A 19,259-nucleotide genomic window follows, 5' to 3' on the forward strand; every position below is an offset into this window, starting at 1 on the left:
TGTTAAAGATGTTATAACTACAAACGTACCGGCGGAACACACGGATCCGCATCCGTTTGCCACGTCAGGAGAGTCTACGTTGGAAGGTATGGGCCTGATTAACAGGCCACTCTGGCCAATCACAAAAGACGCGGAAGTTGCCCCTTGCTTCTGATTTGTCCCCAAGATATCTGAAAGGCGGTGTGTATTTGACAGGCGTTTCTTCCCAGCTGCCTGAGTGACAGAAACGGGCAGCCGAACAGACGACATGTGTGGTGAGTGCTGGCTGAATTTATGTATCGAACCTATTTAGTAGATAGTTTGTGTTTTTCTGAAACTCTCGCACGACCGCAACGACGCATTTGCCATGTAAATAAGCGTATTCTTCCAAGGGTGGCTAACCAAGTTAGCGAATGAATGAGAAACGAACGATGCTGTTAGCCCGCTAAAATATTAAATAGCCAATACTGGATTTGAATGTGCCATGTAGCACTGTTAGCCCGATAAACTATTAAATAGCCAATACTGGATTTGAATGCGCCATGTAGCATTTATTATTAAGGTTTGAGTGCCAAAACTGTAAATAATTTACTAGAAGTAAGGAAAGCATCATTAGATGCTGCGGTACAAGCTAGCTAACGTTCTAAGTGGCCAATTGACGCTGTTCGTAGTGAAGCTACACACATACACATCTCCCCTTCATTAAACCAGAGAGATTTTGTCATTTATGAGCTTGAGTCAATGTCGCCTATTGACCGAACAAAAAAAGAAGGAAGCAATGCTAATAGTAACGAGAGGCGTGAAGTGAGGAAACAGTCATTCAGCTGGTTCTTTGAGTTTGGGGAACGTGATGCCATCGTCAAATAGTGTTTTAATGGATGTTTCCCATCAGTGTCACCACAATCTCCGAGCAAAATGAACCAGTACGATTAGGTTGATATTTTTAGGTTACAACCGGAAGCTACAATTTGTGGCGCGTCATTAGGTACTGTACAGTAATACAATACAAACAATGAAAACAGTAATAGTATTACTGTTTTCATTTTGGGATAACAGGATTTGAATTAAATAAGCTCCAATTCTTCACCCCTATTTCGAATTGACAATGTTTTGTTCTTTTATTTTTTTTTGACAATGTTTTTTTTATTTATTTTTATTATTTTTTTTGTGCATGTCTTGTTCCTATTAGAGTGTCCTGTGTGTAGGTCCCCCACCCGCCAAGAAAAAAAATGCTCTTCTGAATGAAAGCTCTGTTGAACTGGGCAGTTCTCTACTTCTGCTCCAGCAGTAGCTGTTTGACCAAATGTACACTGCGTTTACTATCATTGGACATGTTGGTGAACTCAAATATTAGCTCAGTGATCGTCTTGGTAAAAAAATAAATAAAAAAGTTTTATTTTTTATTTATTTTTTTGCAGTGCACAAGTAAATATACATTTTAATTGATGCTTTTTGAGTTACTCTACACTGGAACTTTCAACTTCAACATTATGATGTGAGATCAGTAAATCTGACTACTGTGCACCTGTATGACAGTTGGACATGTTAAAATATTATTTTAACATTGTACAGATGATGATGTTTTTTTTTTTATGGTGACATTTTGAACATGTCATAATGACCAATTTACGCTCCATGATTATCTATGGGATTGAAAAAATATATATAGAACCACAATTGTCAATCTGTGAAATAGAGTGGGTTGTTTGACATATGAAATTCTATACTTTGTTGCTTCTTCTGGGAGTTTTTTTACCCATGTATTTTTTCTGCGCAGATCTCACACAAAACACACACACACACACACACACAGTCCTGTTCTCGAAACATGCCTTTGTCTCTAAACACAGCACGATAACACTCGTAAAACTGGTTCTTGTATCCTTTAGTACGTCAGAAAGTGAGATGCTTTTCATTTTTACTGCCAAACGTGTTGGTGGAAGAATGCGGTGCTATTATGATTGTAGCTTATACAACTTTTGATTTTTTTCATATCGGTTCCTCGAAGAAATTACAGATGAACAATGAGAGAATTCTATAGAGAGATTATCGGATGTGCTGTATGCTAAAAATAAATAAGGACATGCCTTTAACTTCCCACAATAGAGGCTGTGTGTGAAACTACACCAAAGTAGATAGAGTACCGCCTAGTCTTGCTTGAACACCATTGATCAGTGTTATCAATGTTAATGCTGTCCTCTACCCTACAGGAATTTTCGCCTATCTCAACTACCAAGTACCAAGGACCCGCCGTGAGGTCCTTGAAATCCTCCTCAAAGGCCTGCGGCGTCTGGAGTACCGAGGTTATGACTCTGCCGGTGAGACGGCTGAGAAAATGGTTATCAGCAACGCGCTCTGCTTTGTTTATCCTTGACTATCTCGTCACTGTTGACCAAGAGGACAGTTACCTTGATTATATCACATAGCTGTTGCTATTTACAGACACCTCCCAATGGAAACATGATTGGACTTCTCTAGCTACAGTGGATATAAAAAGTTGTTTTTTGGACCAGCTTTTTATTAAAAAAACAAAACCACACATCTTCCAAAAGCAAGCTGTTGTCATGATAGGTGTTTGGTGCATAGTATTTTAACACTTTATCATTTAAATGAATCCCCAATATTAATACTTTTAACAGCCCGTTTTTTTCCAATAGCGCCCCTCCTGGTGAAAACCACCTAACTCAGTATGAAAAATAACCTCATCGTTGTAAAAATTACTTTGTGACAGTGACTATCAAAATTGAATTACATAATTGAATGTTATTAGACAGTTCTAGCTATACGTACAGGCAGCTCCACTATTCTAAATGTCTGACTTGTAAATCCATGTAAATGAGTACTTGTCAAGTTGTTATGTCATGATAGGTGTTTGGTGAATAATATTTTAACACTTTGTAATTTAAATGAATCCCCCAAATTAATACTTTAATTTTGACAGCCCTTTTTTTCTAATAGCACCCCTCCTGGTGAAAACCACTAGTCCAGTGGGGTCCAAGCCCAGTATGAAAAATCACCTCGTTGTTATAAAAATTCCTTTCTGATAGTGTCTATCATAATTGAATTACATAATTGAATATCATTAGACACCGTAGCTGTACGTACAGGTAGCTCCACTATTCTAAATGTCTGACTTGTAAACATAAACCTGTTACCTGTTCAATATTTGTTGTTCGTTTTCAGGTGTGGGCATTGATGGCGGCAATGGCAAGGATTGGGAGACCAACGGCAAGTCCATCCAACTCATCAAGCAGCGTGGAAAAGTGAAGGCGCTTGATGAGGAGATCCACAGTAAGCTGAAAGTAGTTAATCACATGATAATGAATGAACATCTACTGAATAGACCACTGTTTTGATTTAGGGTGTTAAAGTCATTTGTTTTGTTTGTTTAGAACTGCAAGATCTGGATCTCGAGGTGGAGTTTGATGTTCACCTGGGCATTGCTCACACCCGCTGGGCCACCCACGGAGAACCGAGCCCAGTCAACAGCCACCCACACAGATCAGACAAGACCAATGGTCGGTAATTGTTGTAAACTTAGCGTTTTTATCTTGGTTATTTCTACACTGAACAAAAAATATGAATGGTTCACTTTTGTTTTTGGTGGTGAAGATAAAAATGTTTGCTATGTACACAAAAGGCTAATTTTCTCGAATATTATTCAAAATCTGCCTGAGCAACCACTTCCTCTTTGTCGAGATAATCCATCCAGCTCACAGGTGTGGTTTATCAAGATGATGTTTTAGACAGCATGATTGTTGCACAAGTTTGCAATAGGTTGCCAACAACAAAAAGCCACTGTAAAAAAATGCCCCAATTTTTTTTATATTTTTTTTTCTGGGGGGTGAGGAAAATTATGACCATATCAGATGCTGTCTGCTTTTCTGCCCCCTCTCAATACAGTAAAACTGCACACTTTAGAGCGCCTTTTTGTGGTGGGCAGCCTATGGCACATAATCAGTCATGCTCTCGGCATGTTTTGCCACACCTGTTGTGAGGTGAATGCATTTTCTCAAGTGACAAGTACTCATTAACACTGATTTAGACGGATGTGTGAACAATATTTTTTGCAAATAGACCTTTTCTGTACGCAGCAAAAAAAATTAGATCTTTGACTTCACCTCATTAAAAATGGGAGCAAAAACAGTTGCAATATTTTTGTTCAGTATATGGTACGGTCCAATATGTTTTTGTTAGTGTTAGTCTAATAAAATTAATCCCTACTTGAATGATTTTGGAAAACGTAAATAGAGTGAGTCATTAGGTCTCAACTTCTCTGGCCTCATTGTTTTTCTTTATGCTCTGCAGAGTTCATTGTTATTCACAATGGTATTATCACCAACTATAAAGATCTAAGGAAATTCCTGGTGAGCAGAACGTTCTTTTTTCCCCTCATTCATCATTATTATTCTCACATATGACCCAGACAGGAATTTACTCTTTACTCCCACTCTTCAGATGAGCAAAGGCTATGAGTTTGAGTCGGAGACCGACACAGAGTCCATTGCCAAGCTGGTGAAGTACATGTACGACAACCGGGAGAGTGATGACATGAGTTTTGCCACTCTGGTGGAAAGGGTGACACAGCAACTGGTAAGTACACGCACACACACACACACACACACACACACATGATTATCAAATAAAATGTGGTTCACTGTACTTCTCAGGAAGGTGCTTTTGCCCTGGTCTTTAAGAGTGTTCATTATCCTAACGAGGCAGTTGTCACAAGGTAAACATTTGCTTTTTATATTGTATGTGGGTATTGATATCGTCTAGTGTACAAATTAATGTTAGCTTGCCCCACAATTGAAGCTACTTTGTGAATATTTTAGGGTCATTTTTTTTTACCTTCGTATCTACACGTTGCGCTCCAGCAATTGTTCTTACTGTTTAATTGATGTGCAGGAGGGGAAGTCCTCTGCTGATTGGTGTGCGAAGTGACCACATGCTCTCAACAGACCATATTCCTGTGGTCTACCGCTCATGTAAGTGGCATTTCAAGCTGTGTGTGTCTCTTATGATTCCAGTTGGATTTAGACCTAGTTATGGTTTGTTTCTCAGCTGGCAAAGAGAAGAGCTGCAATTCCCTCCCCAGAGTCGACCAGGACACCTGCCTGTTCCCCGTGGATGAGAAATCTGTTGAGTACTACTTTGCTTCTGATGCAAGGTAAGCGTGTCTCCCTGCCCTTGTAGCTGCTCTTTTCGAATCCATATATCATCGTGCCGCGCTTCCGTGGGACTATCAGAACGGGAGTCAATATTGTGTTTGTGATTACAGCGCAGTTATAGAGCACACAAATCGAGTGATCTTCCTAGAGGATGACGACGTGGCTGCTGTGACCGAGGGAAGGCTGTCCATACACAGGATAAAACGCCGAGCCGGAGACTACCCTGCCCGCGCAATCCAGACCCTTCAGATGGAGCTGGAGCAAATCATGAAAGGTGAGTCGAGGGTCTCTAAACTTCTGCAGCAGGTATTGCCTTCCGCTGTACTTCCAAAATAGGCGCTGGCACAGTGCCTTATAAGTTGTTGTGATACCTGTTGTTGTCGCATATTGTCACAGGATAATTAGTGGAGTGACAACTACACTATCAGCCTTGAGGCAGTGCATTCTAACGTCAAAGTTAAAAGAAACCTTCAGATCAATTAAATGACTCCTGAAATTCAAAATTCAGTTTGATTTAAAATTCTGTGCATTTCCTCTGAAGCATACATCCTACATTTTATTTTGTATTTTTTTGTGGGGGTGAAATTAAGTAAGTAATTTATTTGTTTCTTTATTTATTACTGATAAGGAACCAAAGTGACATTGACAAATTGCTATTTTTGAACCAAGTGTAATACATAACTGATTGTGTTCACGTATCTGCATCGTGGGCTGGTGTTTGCTGGTGTCTATTCCCTAGTTGTACCGCAGTCGTCCAGCAGAGAGCAGAAATGAGCTGCTGTTGGCTGGACTCGCATTCCTTTGTGGTCCAATCATTTCTCAGCCTTGCCTGTTTCTGGAAGCGATCTCCTGAATAACCTAATTCGCATGACCCAAATTTCTGAACTGAAAAACACACACATTTTGCTGTTGCCGTTTATTAGGGATGGAAAAACATTAACTCCCTCATGTCCCGTCATTGTTTGTTTTACTCGATATATCATGCATGTGTTTTGGTCCTGGATAGTGTAATTGTAACCTCTTCATTTAGAGGCAAAAACTGAAACACTATATTTATACTGGTCCTCAGGAGCTTAATGTGTGTCAAGTGTCAACCATACCTAAGTTCTCATATAGGTCAGCACTTTATTAAAATCCTATCATTGTGTTCTTCAGCACCAGTTCCCTTTTTAACAGAATTATAAATGTTTCTTTGTCTTATCCTTCCTCTGCAGGAAACTACAGCTCCTTCATGCAAAAAGAAATATTTGAGCAGCCTGAGTCTGTGGTCAACACCATGAGAGGAAGAGTCAACTTTGATGACAATACAGGTAAAATAGCTTACCTCAGATCTGCTGGATCATTGTTTGTGAATGTTCATTATTTGAAGGAAGTGGGAGTGATCTCCCAGAACTTAATGCAAATTTTCTATTAGTCTGTCAATGGGATTTTATATGTTACTAACACAAAGTGCTATATACTGTATATGTCAGTATGGATGGATGCGAATAGTTTCCAACAAATACAACACAAATATATAGGTGACTTTGTGGGGGAAAAAATATTTGACCGCAAATAGATGGGGATTGCTATTTGTTTGGGCAACATCTTAGGGTGTTAAGAGCACAAAAAGATGCAAATTGCTGGCGTTGGGCCGAAATCTCACTGTCACTATTTCATCAATTTTTTACATTTTTCAAATCTAAGCTGTTGATCAGTCTACGTGTGTGGGTTTATTTTTTTTATGTACTGTAATCTTATTTATATTAATGAATTGTTTTTATTTGTATTTATATTTACTTATTTTATGTGTTATTTAATTTATTTGTAATAAAATGTTCTTTAAAAATATATTTTTGTTAATTTCTACATTTATTTATTTTATTATGAATTATTGACTAATCTACAGTGTTGAAAATGGCTTGGGCTCTTTGATTTGAAGGTACAGTAAATTCTGGATTATAAGGCGCACTAGCTAAATTTGAGGAATACTCTAGTTTGTTACACATATAAACCGCACTCGACTGTAAACTGCAGGTGTTTTAATGTTCCCGCTACTTTCTTTTCCATAATGAGGGCGCAAATTGTCTCGCTCTTGTTCTCGTTCTCTCTCCTACTGTTTTTGGGCTCACTTGGTTTGTTTTGCTCTGCCTGACGCTCTTGCGCTTCCTTTATAGTGCTCCGCCCTGTGATCTGATGGATAAGCCGCACCTTTGTATTAGCCGCAGGGTTGAATGCAAGTGAAAAAAGTAGCGGTTTATAGTCCAGAAATTAATGTACATGCCATGTTTGGGGTCTCCTGAAAAGTGATCATGTTGAATGTTTGAAGGATTCTGCCCAACACCAACAATATGCGTAAACACTAGGTCCGTTTTTTTGTTTTTGTTTTTTTCAAATAGTTTGTTCTACAGGAAAAACTTGAGTAATAAATCAAATCACCAAGTCCATGTTTTTTGGCGAATAGTTTCTCCTACAGTAAAACTTATGAGTCACAAATTATATCACCTTGGGTTGACTGTATGAGTATTTACAATCCATGTGAAAACATAACACATGAAGAATTACTTTGTGAGTGACTGACTTCTCTCAGCACTTTCCTGGGCTCTTTTAATGATGTGGAACGTGGTGAGGCATGATGATGGATTGGTTGTTTGGTTTATTCCCAGTGAACTTGGGTGGACTGAAGGACCACATCAAAGAGATCCAGAGATGTCGACGCCTGATCCTTATTGCATGCGGCACCAGCTACCATGCCGGCGTCGCGGTGAGTAGATACTAAACAGTTATGGTGTAAATTGTTATCATTCAGCACATTAGGCCTGCAGCCAACTTGTTTTGACAGGATGGTGCCTGGTATTGATTTAATGTTTTGTTGCTCCTGCAGACCCGTCAGGTCCTGGAGGAGCTAACAGAGCTGCCTGTGATGGTGGAGCTGGCCAGTGATTTCCTGGACCGGAACACACCCGTCTTCCGAGATGACGTTTGCTTCTTTATTAGCCAGTCAGGTGAGGGCTGATCTGGTGCACAGGCTTTGTTTGTTCCCCACTTTCCATGTCAGGGCGCCAGTATGTGAACTGCTTAGTAATCTGTTTATCTTCTTTTGTGTGATGTCCATCATTGGGTTTCGTTGAGGTTTGCTCAATTACAGCCTTGTATGCGTCACTTTCTACCAAACTAACAATCAGAATCACAACCTTTACATGTATTTTCTGTTGAACTTCATTTTCCCTTGCACGTCATCTCTCAGGGGAGACTGCTGACAGCTTGATGGCTCTGCGCTACTGTAAGGAAAGAGGTGCTCTGACTGTGGGCGTCACCAACACAGTGGGCAGCTCCATCTCTCGGGAGACCGACTGTGGAGTCCACATCAATGCCGGACCTGAGATCGGAGTGGCCAGCACTAAGGTGTGGCTTCTAAAGTTATACCATGAAGCTTCTTTCTAAATGCACTCTATAAGGTTGAATATACCCATTCCAGTATGGCACACCTCCATTTGTTTCAGATTTCTTCCATAGGAAATAATAGAATAAGTGTCATGCATTTCTTATAAAAATATAAACTCTACAGACAATGTTTGTACATTTCAACGTTTTTAACTATCAAGTAAGTTATTATCACACCATTGACTCAGTTCATGATGAAGGTGTCATGTAAAAGTGAGTTGCATCATATATGCACTTAATGTGCCATTTTTTTTAGTGTAAAAATAATTTAGCGTTCTTTTTTGACTTTGATAACAATTGACGGCGGACATGGTCATGACTGACTGCTTTAATAATAATAAAATAATTAATCTATTTACTTATCATCACTTCCGGTGTTATGTATATTGTTTTCTTTTCTCACATTATTTTTAAAATTAATATGCTGACCTGAAAGTTGTTCACACTTCCCCGTGGACTATTTTGCTATTAAGTTTCACTGAAAGCAGTGTGGCGAGCGGTGACGTTTTAGAGTGGGCATGCTGGAGTGTAACAAAAATGTTGGGGTATTTTTATTATTCATTTTGATATGAAGTAGTGTTTATAATATTATTTTATACCACTGTGTAGGTATTAAATTAAAGCGGAACTATTCAGGACTGACGCAGGTTGATGCACACACACCGTAATGTAATCAGCTCCGTGGTGAATGCAATGACACAATCACATGGCCACAAATTTGCCAATACATTGGAATTTACAGTATTCGGAACTGGCTCGTGCCCACGAAGTGGCCTCACCCTACCCGGAAGAGGGAAAAATTACATCGCAACGGAGCCTGAAGCGATTTCAACCAACAATCAACCGTTTGCTGACCTGTGAACAGCCAGCGAGCCATTTATGTTTCTCGTACGTCCTGGCTTGAAAGTGTTTTCGTGATGACTACTTCAGGAGTCTCCGGGAAAACGGCATATCATTGTGACTCGGCGATAAACTGGACCACTGACTGGTTACCGCATAACAAGTCAAGTAAGCCAATTATGCGCATGCGCGTTGTCAATTAAGCTGCTTCACTGCCAGCTTTTTTGCCATTCAAAAGACGCACGTATAGAAAAAAACCTCTTGGCACCAACACAACTTGAGATCTCATTGCGCATGCGCGAAACAAGCTGTCTGCTTTTCAGCTTTTCGCGAGGAAAACGGAACAAATTACACAGGAATGTAAGACCAAAACGGTAGAACTAAGGTATTGTATAATAGAGGACACTGATAGATAAATATTTTCAATGATTTTATTGAAGGGCTTGGGCATGCACTGCATTATTACCTTATTATGACCGCTCGCCACTGACAGAAAGGAAAGAATACTTTTGAAACTATCCAGGTATCTTAATAAAATGCAGATTACGTTCTTCGGTCAAAAGACACACAGGATAAAGAATTACAGTACGCTTAACATTTATTTGTAGCACTCGGGTTGAAATTTTCTTGCTTAACGGGGGCCGATCAATGTGACTTAAAAATTTGGAATTGGATATATTCAGATTGGCTTGACACATTTCTAGAAATAGGCAGCTAACACAAGATTTGCTTTAATTTTCAATTTTACACTTGGTGGTTGGCAGGCAGTTGGCAGGCACTCAAGATAATGTGCACAAAAACCATTAAAAACTAAATTTTCCGTAAAATGTTGAATCTTAAAACTGCTCAAATGTGGCGAATAATAATTCAGCTACATGTATTTGACATTTTCTGTAACAGTTACGAGACTAGTGTATATTATGAAGTTCTACACCATGGGTGGACGAAATGCTGCCCCGTTCTTTTATCTGGCCCTATGAATATTTACATAATCAAGAGTGCATTAATTTAGATGTTTTGCACATTATTCATTATTATTATTATTATTATTATCAAATGTCATCTATGAATGAGCTGGCCCGTCTGTTAGAATTTGTTGTTGCCCCCGAGGACAAAGGTTTGCCCATCCCTGTTCCATACCGATATATTTTTGTATGATGATGTATGATGACATCTTATTAGTGGAGGCGACACCTGGCGACAGTAGATGAAAGCCAGATGATGATGCAGCGAGCGCTTTCTCTTGTTGCTCTCTCCTACGTGCTGTTTGCAACGAGTATGGAAGCCAGACGTTGTCATCTCAAGGGCCAGTAGCGCAAAACCTAATTACTTAAAAGGCCAAATTTGTGATAGAGTTCTCGTATTGGACCTCATTAGCTTGTGCAGGTGGGTCTAATTATGAGGCCAGTGAGTATCTATAAACAATGGCACACAACTAATAATATCTGGGCTTATTTATTTAAAGAGAGAGAATGACGCAGGTCTCGTCCTGGCCCGGCCCTTGCACTTGGCTCAGGGACTTGAGTTGTGTGCTGCTCCAGAGCCTGCAAGCACGCCTCAGAGACGCCATCATTTACTGCTTGGCTGCCTGGGCCACACACCCGCCGGCCCAAGCAAGGCTGCACAACCCAGCTCACCAAATCACTGGAGAACATGTGTCACATCCCACAAGTCCAATTTAGCGCGCTGTAATTTGCGCAAAATTCATAAAAATCCATCATCCATCATTATGCAATGACCATATTAAAATATGTTGCCGTGGAATCTAATTGCTGAACCCTGGGGCCGGTTTGCCAGGTCAACTGACAGCGAGTGGAAGATCGGCTTAAAAGATTGTGATCATACCTTTTGGGAATTTCAACTTAAAAAAAAAAAAAGATCACAAGAAAAAAGGTATTTGAGAACTTTTAGTTTGTGTCTCAGCTGCATTTTAACGTGGTCATCGTTCTTAGATAAAGGTCGGCCTGTTCCACATTAATCATACTGCACGAGTTGATCACATTTTTAGGCTGCACACTTAAAAGCCAGGGACTGTTGTTAAAATAATTGTGGAAAAAAAGTGAACATTGTCTCTCCCAAATTGGCGCAGAAGGCCTTTCAAAATTGCGCCAAGATGAAAGAACAAACGGCATATTGCTCATGACAGCAGGCGTCAGGTCCTAGAAGTCATTTGTGATGCAATGATCTGTAGTCTCCAAGTTTCAAGCCTTTGTTCCAGGATGAGCGCTGCTATTGACTCCGCTCCACGTTTGCCTGCAACCACCTCGCCTTGCATTTCTCATCTGTTGTGCATTATTAGATGGAGACAAAATTCATTATCAGACCGGCAGAAAGGAGATCATAGTCTCACAAACATTACCTTTGCGTTAAAGGGATCGGATTCCTTTTTGGTGTGTTTTTTTTTTGCATTTCAAAACTTAATCACGCAAAACAACAACCAGTTGGAGATTTTTGCTAGTGAGTGTCATTGGTCCCAACAGCTTGTTTAGTGTCTGTGTAGAAACTAAAGGGTGCACTCACAAGCCTCACAATTATTATTTTTTTCATGTGCACAGGCCTACACAAGCCAGTTTGTGGCCCTGGTCATGTTTTCTCTGATGATGTGCGCTGACAGGATTTCCATGCAGCCAAGACGCCGTGAGATCATCCAGGGCTTGAGAGTGCTTCCAGGTAAATCAAAGGTGTTACCAAAATGGAATTTACAGATTACAACACACTGGAAATGTCATTAGGTTCACAGGAATCATCCAGAATTTCATAAATGTATATCACATTTTGATAGTCAGTCATCTACGTATTCACGTTTTTGGTTTTTCCACATCCCACCTTCCCCCACAAAAAAAAAAGGCGTCACATGTACATAAGTGTTCACAGCCTTTGCTCAATACTTTGTTGATGCACATTTGGCAGTCTGAGATCCTGAGCACTATGGATCACATTTTCATCCACCTTGTCCCTGTACATTGCTGCATTCGTCGTTCCCTTAATCCTGACTAGTCTCCCAGTTCCTACTGCTGAAAAAAAATCATCAGGTGATGATTTGTGTATGGTTTCCTCCAAACATGACAACTGGCATTCACGCCAAAGTGTTAAAGCTTTGTCATCAGATTGGAGATTTTTTTCGTTTTCCTCATGGTCTAAGAGACTTTCAGGTGCCTTTTGGCAAATTCCTGGCAGGCTGTCATGTGCCTTTTACTAGAGTGGCTTCCATGTGGCAGAGATGGTTTTCCTTCTAGAAGGCTCTCCTCTCTCCACAGAGGACTGCTGGAGCGACCATCAGATTCCTAGTGGAAACATGATACACCTGAGCTCAATTTTAAGCTTTGCTTCAAAGGCTGTGAATACTTATGTGACTGACTTTTTCTAATTTTTAATACATTTGAAAAGTAAAAAAAAAAAAAAAAAAAATTTTAAAGGGGTTAACCCCAACCTAAAAATGTTGTTTACAATAATATGTTCTAATAATATGACTAATATTGTGCTTGTGGAATATGAGTTGCGCAGCAATAACCACCCTTTAAAAAAAAAAAAAATCCATCTCAGGGGCGGCCATGTTGCCCCTTTCTGTCGACTGAAAATGACATCACATTTGCTCCGGGCTTTGGCAATTACCAATCACGGCTCACTCCTTTTCTGAAGCTGAGCTGAGATTGGTTGTTACCTGAGCCTTGAGCTTCTGTGATGCACTCCACATGAGAAGTGGACAACTCTGTATGATACAGTACTGTCATATATCACTTTAATGTACAACCACAATAATTTTATAATAATACCCTTCTGACTTTTTTATACAGCACTTATGTTGGAATATTTATAGAATGTACAGTTGTCGTAAAATTTTGCAGCCATGACTTTATAGAAACGGAAACTAAGGCAACTTTTTGGTGCATATATCAAGCAATGCTCATTCATTTGCTGCAACATTAAATCATGACAATGAGGGTCATAAAGCGAAAGAGGCACTAAGGGAGGGTGCGGATCGACTCTGCAGGCCCTCGCATGCCTTTTGGATAGCTAAAGCAGATGATGGCGTGTTGTGAACGGTAAAATTACCAGCACAAGACTGTCTAACCACTCAGATGCTCATAGTCAACATTCCCATCTGACACTTCACACGTGCGTAGGGTTTGCACAGCATTGTTTCTAAATGTTCAAATCCTAATTGGTTTCTCTCTCGTGTGTGTATTAGATCTGATCAAGGAGGTCCTCAGTTTGGATGATGAGATCCAGAAGCTGGCGACAGAACTGTACCAGCAGAAGAGTGTACTGATCATGGGCAGAGGCTATCATTATGCCACCTCCTTGGAAGGAGCCCTGGTGAGAAAACAGACATCCTTTCCTGACTGGCTTCATGTCGTCTTTTTTTTCCCCCATCACTTCTAAGATCATTAAACATTTAATGAGTCCAATGTATCTGGAGGAGTACATGAAAAATGTCACTCCTTGCAGCCCCTCCCAAAATATGCTTTTACATTTGTCAAACGACCAACTGTGCATTTCATTCCTCCTGCGTAATTAACTTATTAGTCTACAACGCAAGTATTAAACGATGGTCGCTTTTCTTACCCAGAAAATCAAGGAGATCACATACATGCACTCTGAGGGCATCCTGGCTGGGGAGCTGAAACATGGCCCTCTGGCTCTTGTGGACAATCTCATGCCAGTCATCATGATCATCATGAAGGACCACACGTATGTCAAATGCCAGAACGCCCTGCAGCAAGTCGTCGCCCGCCAGGTAGGACAACCCGTAACCAAGCGCTAATATTTTTATTTATTTTTAATATCATGTCATATAAGTCCTTTCAACAGATAGATGGGGGACAAAAGGCCCTTAAGTGTTCATCATAGCAAATATACTCACCTAAAAATTTTTTTACTGAGAGCTGTATAAGCAATTGTGCCGTCACAGCAATTTACGTTTTACATTCTCATTCGAGAGAGGTAAGAGCCTGAGACAACTAAATTTAATTGACTTTGAAATTCACATGTAAGATCTACTTTTTTACTAGAACTTTATTCTGATTATGACATTCTAAAAACAAATTTATTCTGGCAATGTGACATTTTTCTCTGAAATATATAACTATGTATATCTGGAGAGAAAAAAACGCATTATTATTTTTTACATTTTAGTTAATACTTCACACTTGACAACTTTGTATTGCACTAGATCTACTTAATAAAAGCATATTTTTTCAAAACAAACTTATCAGAGTGTGTTAAAATATACCTAATTAGTACCTAATTTTGCATGTTTTGTTGTTCAATAAAAGTCTGTAGTGTAGAACAATTTTTTTCTACTTTGGGATTTTTGGAGGTGGAAAATATGAGCTTTTATTGTTTTTGGGACAAAAAGTGGAACCAAAATAAATTCTGCAGCCTTATTGCTCACCTCTTGTTGTCACATGACATCATCACTCTTGGCCAACTGCAATACACGATGTTATCAGAGGTGTGACACTGATGGAACACATTTATTTTGGACAAATTTGACCAGAGATCTGACGCTTAATGCTTCGACAGGGCCGCCCAATCATAATCTGCGACCGAGACGATTTCGAGAGCATCAACAACTCTGGCCGCACCATCAAAGTGCCTCATTGCGTGGACTGCCTGCAGGGCATCCTGAGCGTCATCCCCCTGCAGCTGCTCTCCTTCCATCTGGCGGTGCTCCGAGGCTTCGACGTAAGTTCTTTAGGCTGGCCTGCGCCGACATCTGCAAAGCGTTTCCCTTCCTACGCGGCCACCAACCACAACCGTGACACTCGATCACATCAATTTGGACTTCTGACGTGATTGGATAGTTACACGTGACTCACATTCAGGATCTTGACGACATTAATGACCGTGCACACTTGGAAAATGAATAGTTTGGTGATCTAACATGTTAAAGGAAATATTTATTTGGGGTGTTTCTGAACTAGATTCAGGTAGTTTGCATTATGACTGTTGGCAAACATTTTGATGAGGGAGAAAGCTGGAACAGTTCCACCTGTCAGTACACTGGCAAAGTTGAATTCAATTCAATTAAAGCGTTAACTCTGGAGATAAATTGAAGTTTTTTAAAGTGTTGAAAAAAAAAAAAACTAAAATAATGGACTTCCTATTGCGGTCTATAAACTGCACCATGTGCTGCTTGTGGGCACAACTAAACCTGGAGGCAAGAAGTTTTGGGAATTGTTTCTATGAGAAAAAATGATGTCCGTAAAGCTGTGTCTGTTTTGATTGTTTTGTTCAACAGTTGTATTTTACAGAAGAATTCTATTCAAGGATCAAAGAAAGCTATTACAACAGTTTTTGATTCTAAATATACTTCCTAGTTGATGATTTTAAATTAATTACAAAAGTAAATATCTGTGAGAAGCTTTGTAGAATTTAGTAGAAAATGCGATTAATTACAGAAAATTATGCGATTAATTAGTGCATTCAAGCGATTAAAATTTTAACTATTAATAATTTTATTTATGTAGCTCAGTTTGGGGAAAACGTATTAGGAAAAAAAAGTCAATATTTATCACGTAACATTTGAAATGCTCATTTCAACAATATCGCTGCCGCATAACATATTGCATCTGAATCACAAAGATGAAAGTTTGTGAATTCCCAAAAGCTGAGTTTTATTTGTGAGAGTTAAAAAATACAAAGTTGAAAGTGTGCTGTGTACTCGTAGGTGGACTGTCCTCGGAACCTGGCCAAGTCTGTGACAGTGGAGTGAACGCGGACACGCGGACGTACGGCGAGGGAACGAACAACAATACGTGTCGTTCCGTGCGTCCTCTTTTATGCATTTTACTCGTATCTGGCTGTTTCATCTCTCTATCTCCCTGTTGGACTTCTTCTAGTTGTTGTAGACTGGTGGCGGTCTGGGCTGGCACTCACGTTATCGTCCTTGCTCCGACTCGGTGCACAAATAGCATCCAAAAAGCGCTTCTTGGTTCTTATTGCAGCCAATCGGTGAGATTCGTTCATTTCACTGAGAGCATTTTGGAGCCGACGTTACCGACTGAACTTTTTTTTGCCTCCTTTCATTAGTAATTTAGTTGGTGTTTTTCTTTCTTTCTTGGCAGCTAATGATTTGAAGTGTCAAATTATTTCGGGCCACAGCAGTCGTAAGTGCTGCCACTTTGCGGCTGGTGCATTTATGTGCACGCCGAGTAGCAGCGTGTGGTTGCGTGCTGGAGCTTCATGGTCAAATTGTCTTGTTACATTCTTTATTTATCATCGCTCATGTTTTGTTTGTTTGTTTTTCTAAATCAAACAATCGTCATGTTTTTTTGTTGGCTGATTCTTGTTCATGCACAAGAACAAGACTTGATTCTCTACTTTGCTGTTTCATACTACACAATGAAATGAAGTGATACCAGTGAGATGAAGTTACTGCCAGCCCACACCCTCCCATCATGACTACTGCAAACGCAATATTGGGACCATTTGTAGCTATTAATTTTCTATATTTTTTCATTTTCTTATGAGAGTTCAGAATTTTGTATTGTTACACTATGCTTTGAAACGTGAATGTTAGTCTTTCAGAAAAAGAAAAAAAAAGTCCTGTTAAACCAAACCCGATTCCGGTTTGGGCTGCTGGAAACCAAAATCTGTGTATTTGATATGCACGTGCAATGGTGTTTTTGTAGCCAAATGTACTGAAGATGCTTCAAGGCCTTGGAAGGCACACACACACACACACACACACACACACACACACACACACACACACACACACGTATTAGATGCTGACTAGGAGAGATAGTGATGTAATTCAGAAACATTTATGAAGGAGCAGGAGCTGCTATTGTTACCATTTTTCCGTTTGCTTTTGACATTTATCTCGCTTCTGCAAACAATTCTTAATCTCAGTTTGTGCATGTATCCCCAACATTGAGCTTCGGTTTGTACGCCAGGTTTACAACCAATGTTATTAGTCAGCAAAACTGTATCTTTTAAAGTCAGTGACGTTACCGAGATTAGTGGGACACTATTTAGAATCCCTGATGTAATAAAGAGTCCCAACGAGTTGTCTTTGTCAGCTCATTTGTTGAGACGGTGCAATGTGTTGGAGTAGAAAAACTGACAATGTGTACTTCAGATTTATTACAATAAAGACATGATTTAGAAGTTTTATGTCCACACATTCTATATTCTGTTGTACAAAGGAACTAAACTCAACTTTCAATTGAAATTTCAGGATGAACCTCAAATGTGCTATAACCTTTACAGGTTAACTTGAGTTGACCTCTCGACAAATTCGCAACGAAGGAAGTTGCCAAATTGATATTTTAAATAATATGAAACATTTACAGAATGCACCACTCTTTACCTTCACTTATTTGTTACAAACACGCTGTAGGAAATTTACATGATCAAGAATCCTGGAATATTTGTTCCATTAAATTAGTCATTGTTTTCCAAAATTGGCTCATTAAAATGTATAATTACTATTTTTGTTCTTCATTACTCTCACAAAATAATTGATTTCTTGAAAAAAAAGGAAATACCAAAATGTGGAAATTATTTAACGTTTAGGTGAAACTTTGTGCAAATTTGTTAAAATAAAAATTATAGTTTATTTATTAAAATGAGTTGTATTTTTTTCTTTCACATTTATGGTGAAACTAGGCCCATCTGTCCATTTTAAACATCAAATGTTGCCCATCACTGTTTGCTAACCAAGTTCCGCTATGCTGCCAATTGATTATTATATGTTGGATATTGTCTAGATCGTAACAACTTTCTGGACTTGTGGATAAACATAAACAATAGGCCAAAGTCGGTCAAGTCGGTGCTAAATGCACAAATAGAGCCAAATGATGACCTAATTCCCAATGAACTCACGTATACTATGAGACTGCCAAGACACTAGTGAGTGTTAAACAGTACATCTTTCAGCAAAAAATGAGTGATTTTTCTTTCCAAAGTTTTGGGAAACGTTGCTTGAGCGCAATATAGAAGGTGAGCATATATGTCAAGATCAAAGAGGATCTCGTAAAAAAAACTCATGAGGACCACAGATGTTTCCAAACGGTGCAGAAGAGGTCGCCCATGAGGTCATTGAAAGGGGTCTGATGAGGTTGATATGCTGTAGTCTTCACAAGCGCCACATTTCAATCCACTTCAACACCTAAGACACATGTTTCACCACCATCCTTTTCACTGGCCCAAAACCTTCATGTTGTTCATTTTCCTTACAGGTGGCAACAAATGCTTGACACAAAAGAAAATGCTTTCCTATTTTGAGCAGATTGGGTGACTTTTACTTTTTAAGCCCCCCCCCCCCCCCCACACACACACACACACACACAAAGCCTCAATCTAAATCAATGTCTTCATGTGAGATGTGGCTCGTCATTCCACTCGCCCTCCTAACCCGGCCGGCCAGGAGCCATTAGCACCATTTCGCCTTTCCTAAGGCCCGTCCATATTTCCAGAAGATTAGTCGGGCTTTGCTATTTTCCGTGATGGCTCATGCGCATGTGTGCATAAAGCAGCGTGTGAACATCTGGAGCTGGTTAGCCATGCTGGTGAAGTTTGATTTTTTTGGGGGGGGGTCTCTCCCTCCTTCATAGTCTACATTGCGTGGGCTGCCCTGCAAAGCGTCAGTGTGTGAACCCGGTGACCCGAGTCATGGTGTCACTGTGCTTGAATACCACAATCACAGTAATCAATGGTGGGTTTTGTCAGAGTCGTTAAGTTCACTGCAATGGAAACCATATGAAAGTAAGGGTGGAATGAAAAGAGATTTGACCCAAAAAATGATGGAAAAAAATCCAGGAATGCAAAGTTAATTTTATGTATTAAAGGGTTTACTTTGCTTTTGAGAGAAACACGATTGTATCATACAAATTT

General features: G+C 39.7%; 1 protein-coding gene across 1 annotated transcript; it reads left to right on the forward strand.

Annotated features, from left to right (window-relative positions):
• The first annotated feature begins 95 nt into the window (after positions 1–95).
• LOC147173943 (glutamine--fructose-6-phosphate aminotransferase [isomerizing] 1) lies at positions 96–17,534 on the forward strand. The gene is made up of 19 exons (XM_086075866.1): positions 96–254; positions 2,190–2,297; positions 3,163–3,270; positions 3,372–3,497; positions 4,288–4,346; positions 4,438–4,572; positions 4,650–4,711; positions 4,888–4,967; positions 5,044–5,149; positions 5,261–5,424; positions 6,365–6,460; positions 7,796–7,893; positions 8,014–8,134; positions 8,377–8,534; positions 11,969–12,083; positions 13,603–13,730; positions 13,984–14,151; positions 14,940–15,101; positions 16,087–17,534. Exons 1-19 carry the CDS (start codon positions 248–250, stop codon positions 16,129–16,131), a joined length of 2,046 nt encoding a protein of 681 aa, XP_085931992.1. The 5' UTR covers positions 96–247; the 3' UTR covers positions 16,132–17,534.
• Positions 17,535–19,259: the final 1,725 nt, after the last annotated feature.

The sequence above is a fragment of the Leptonotus elevatus genome, chromosome 5 (assembly GCF_054856555.1).
Source record: "Leptonotus elevatus isolate MCC_2025b chromosome 5, RoL_Lele_1.0, whole genome shotgun sequence".
NCBI lineage: Eukaryota > Metazoa > Chordata > Actinopteri > Syngnathiformes > Syngnathidae > Leptonotus > Leptonotus elevatus.

Excerpts from the sequence above, each read along its gene's own strand:
- LOC147173943 (XM_086075866.1), top strand. Across the intron at positions 4,573-4,649 it reads AAAGGGTGACACAGCAACTG|GAAGGTGCTTTTGCCCTGGT; the intron begins GTAAGTACACGC and ends TGTACTTCTCAG. Across the intron at positions 8,135-8,376 it reads CTTCTTTATTAGCCAGTCAG|GGGAGACTGCTGACAGCTTG; the intron begins GTGAGGGCTGAT and ends GTCATCTCTCAG.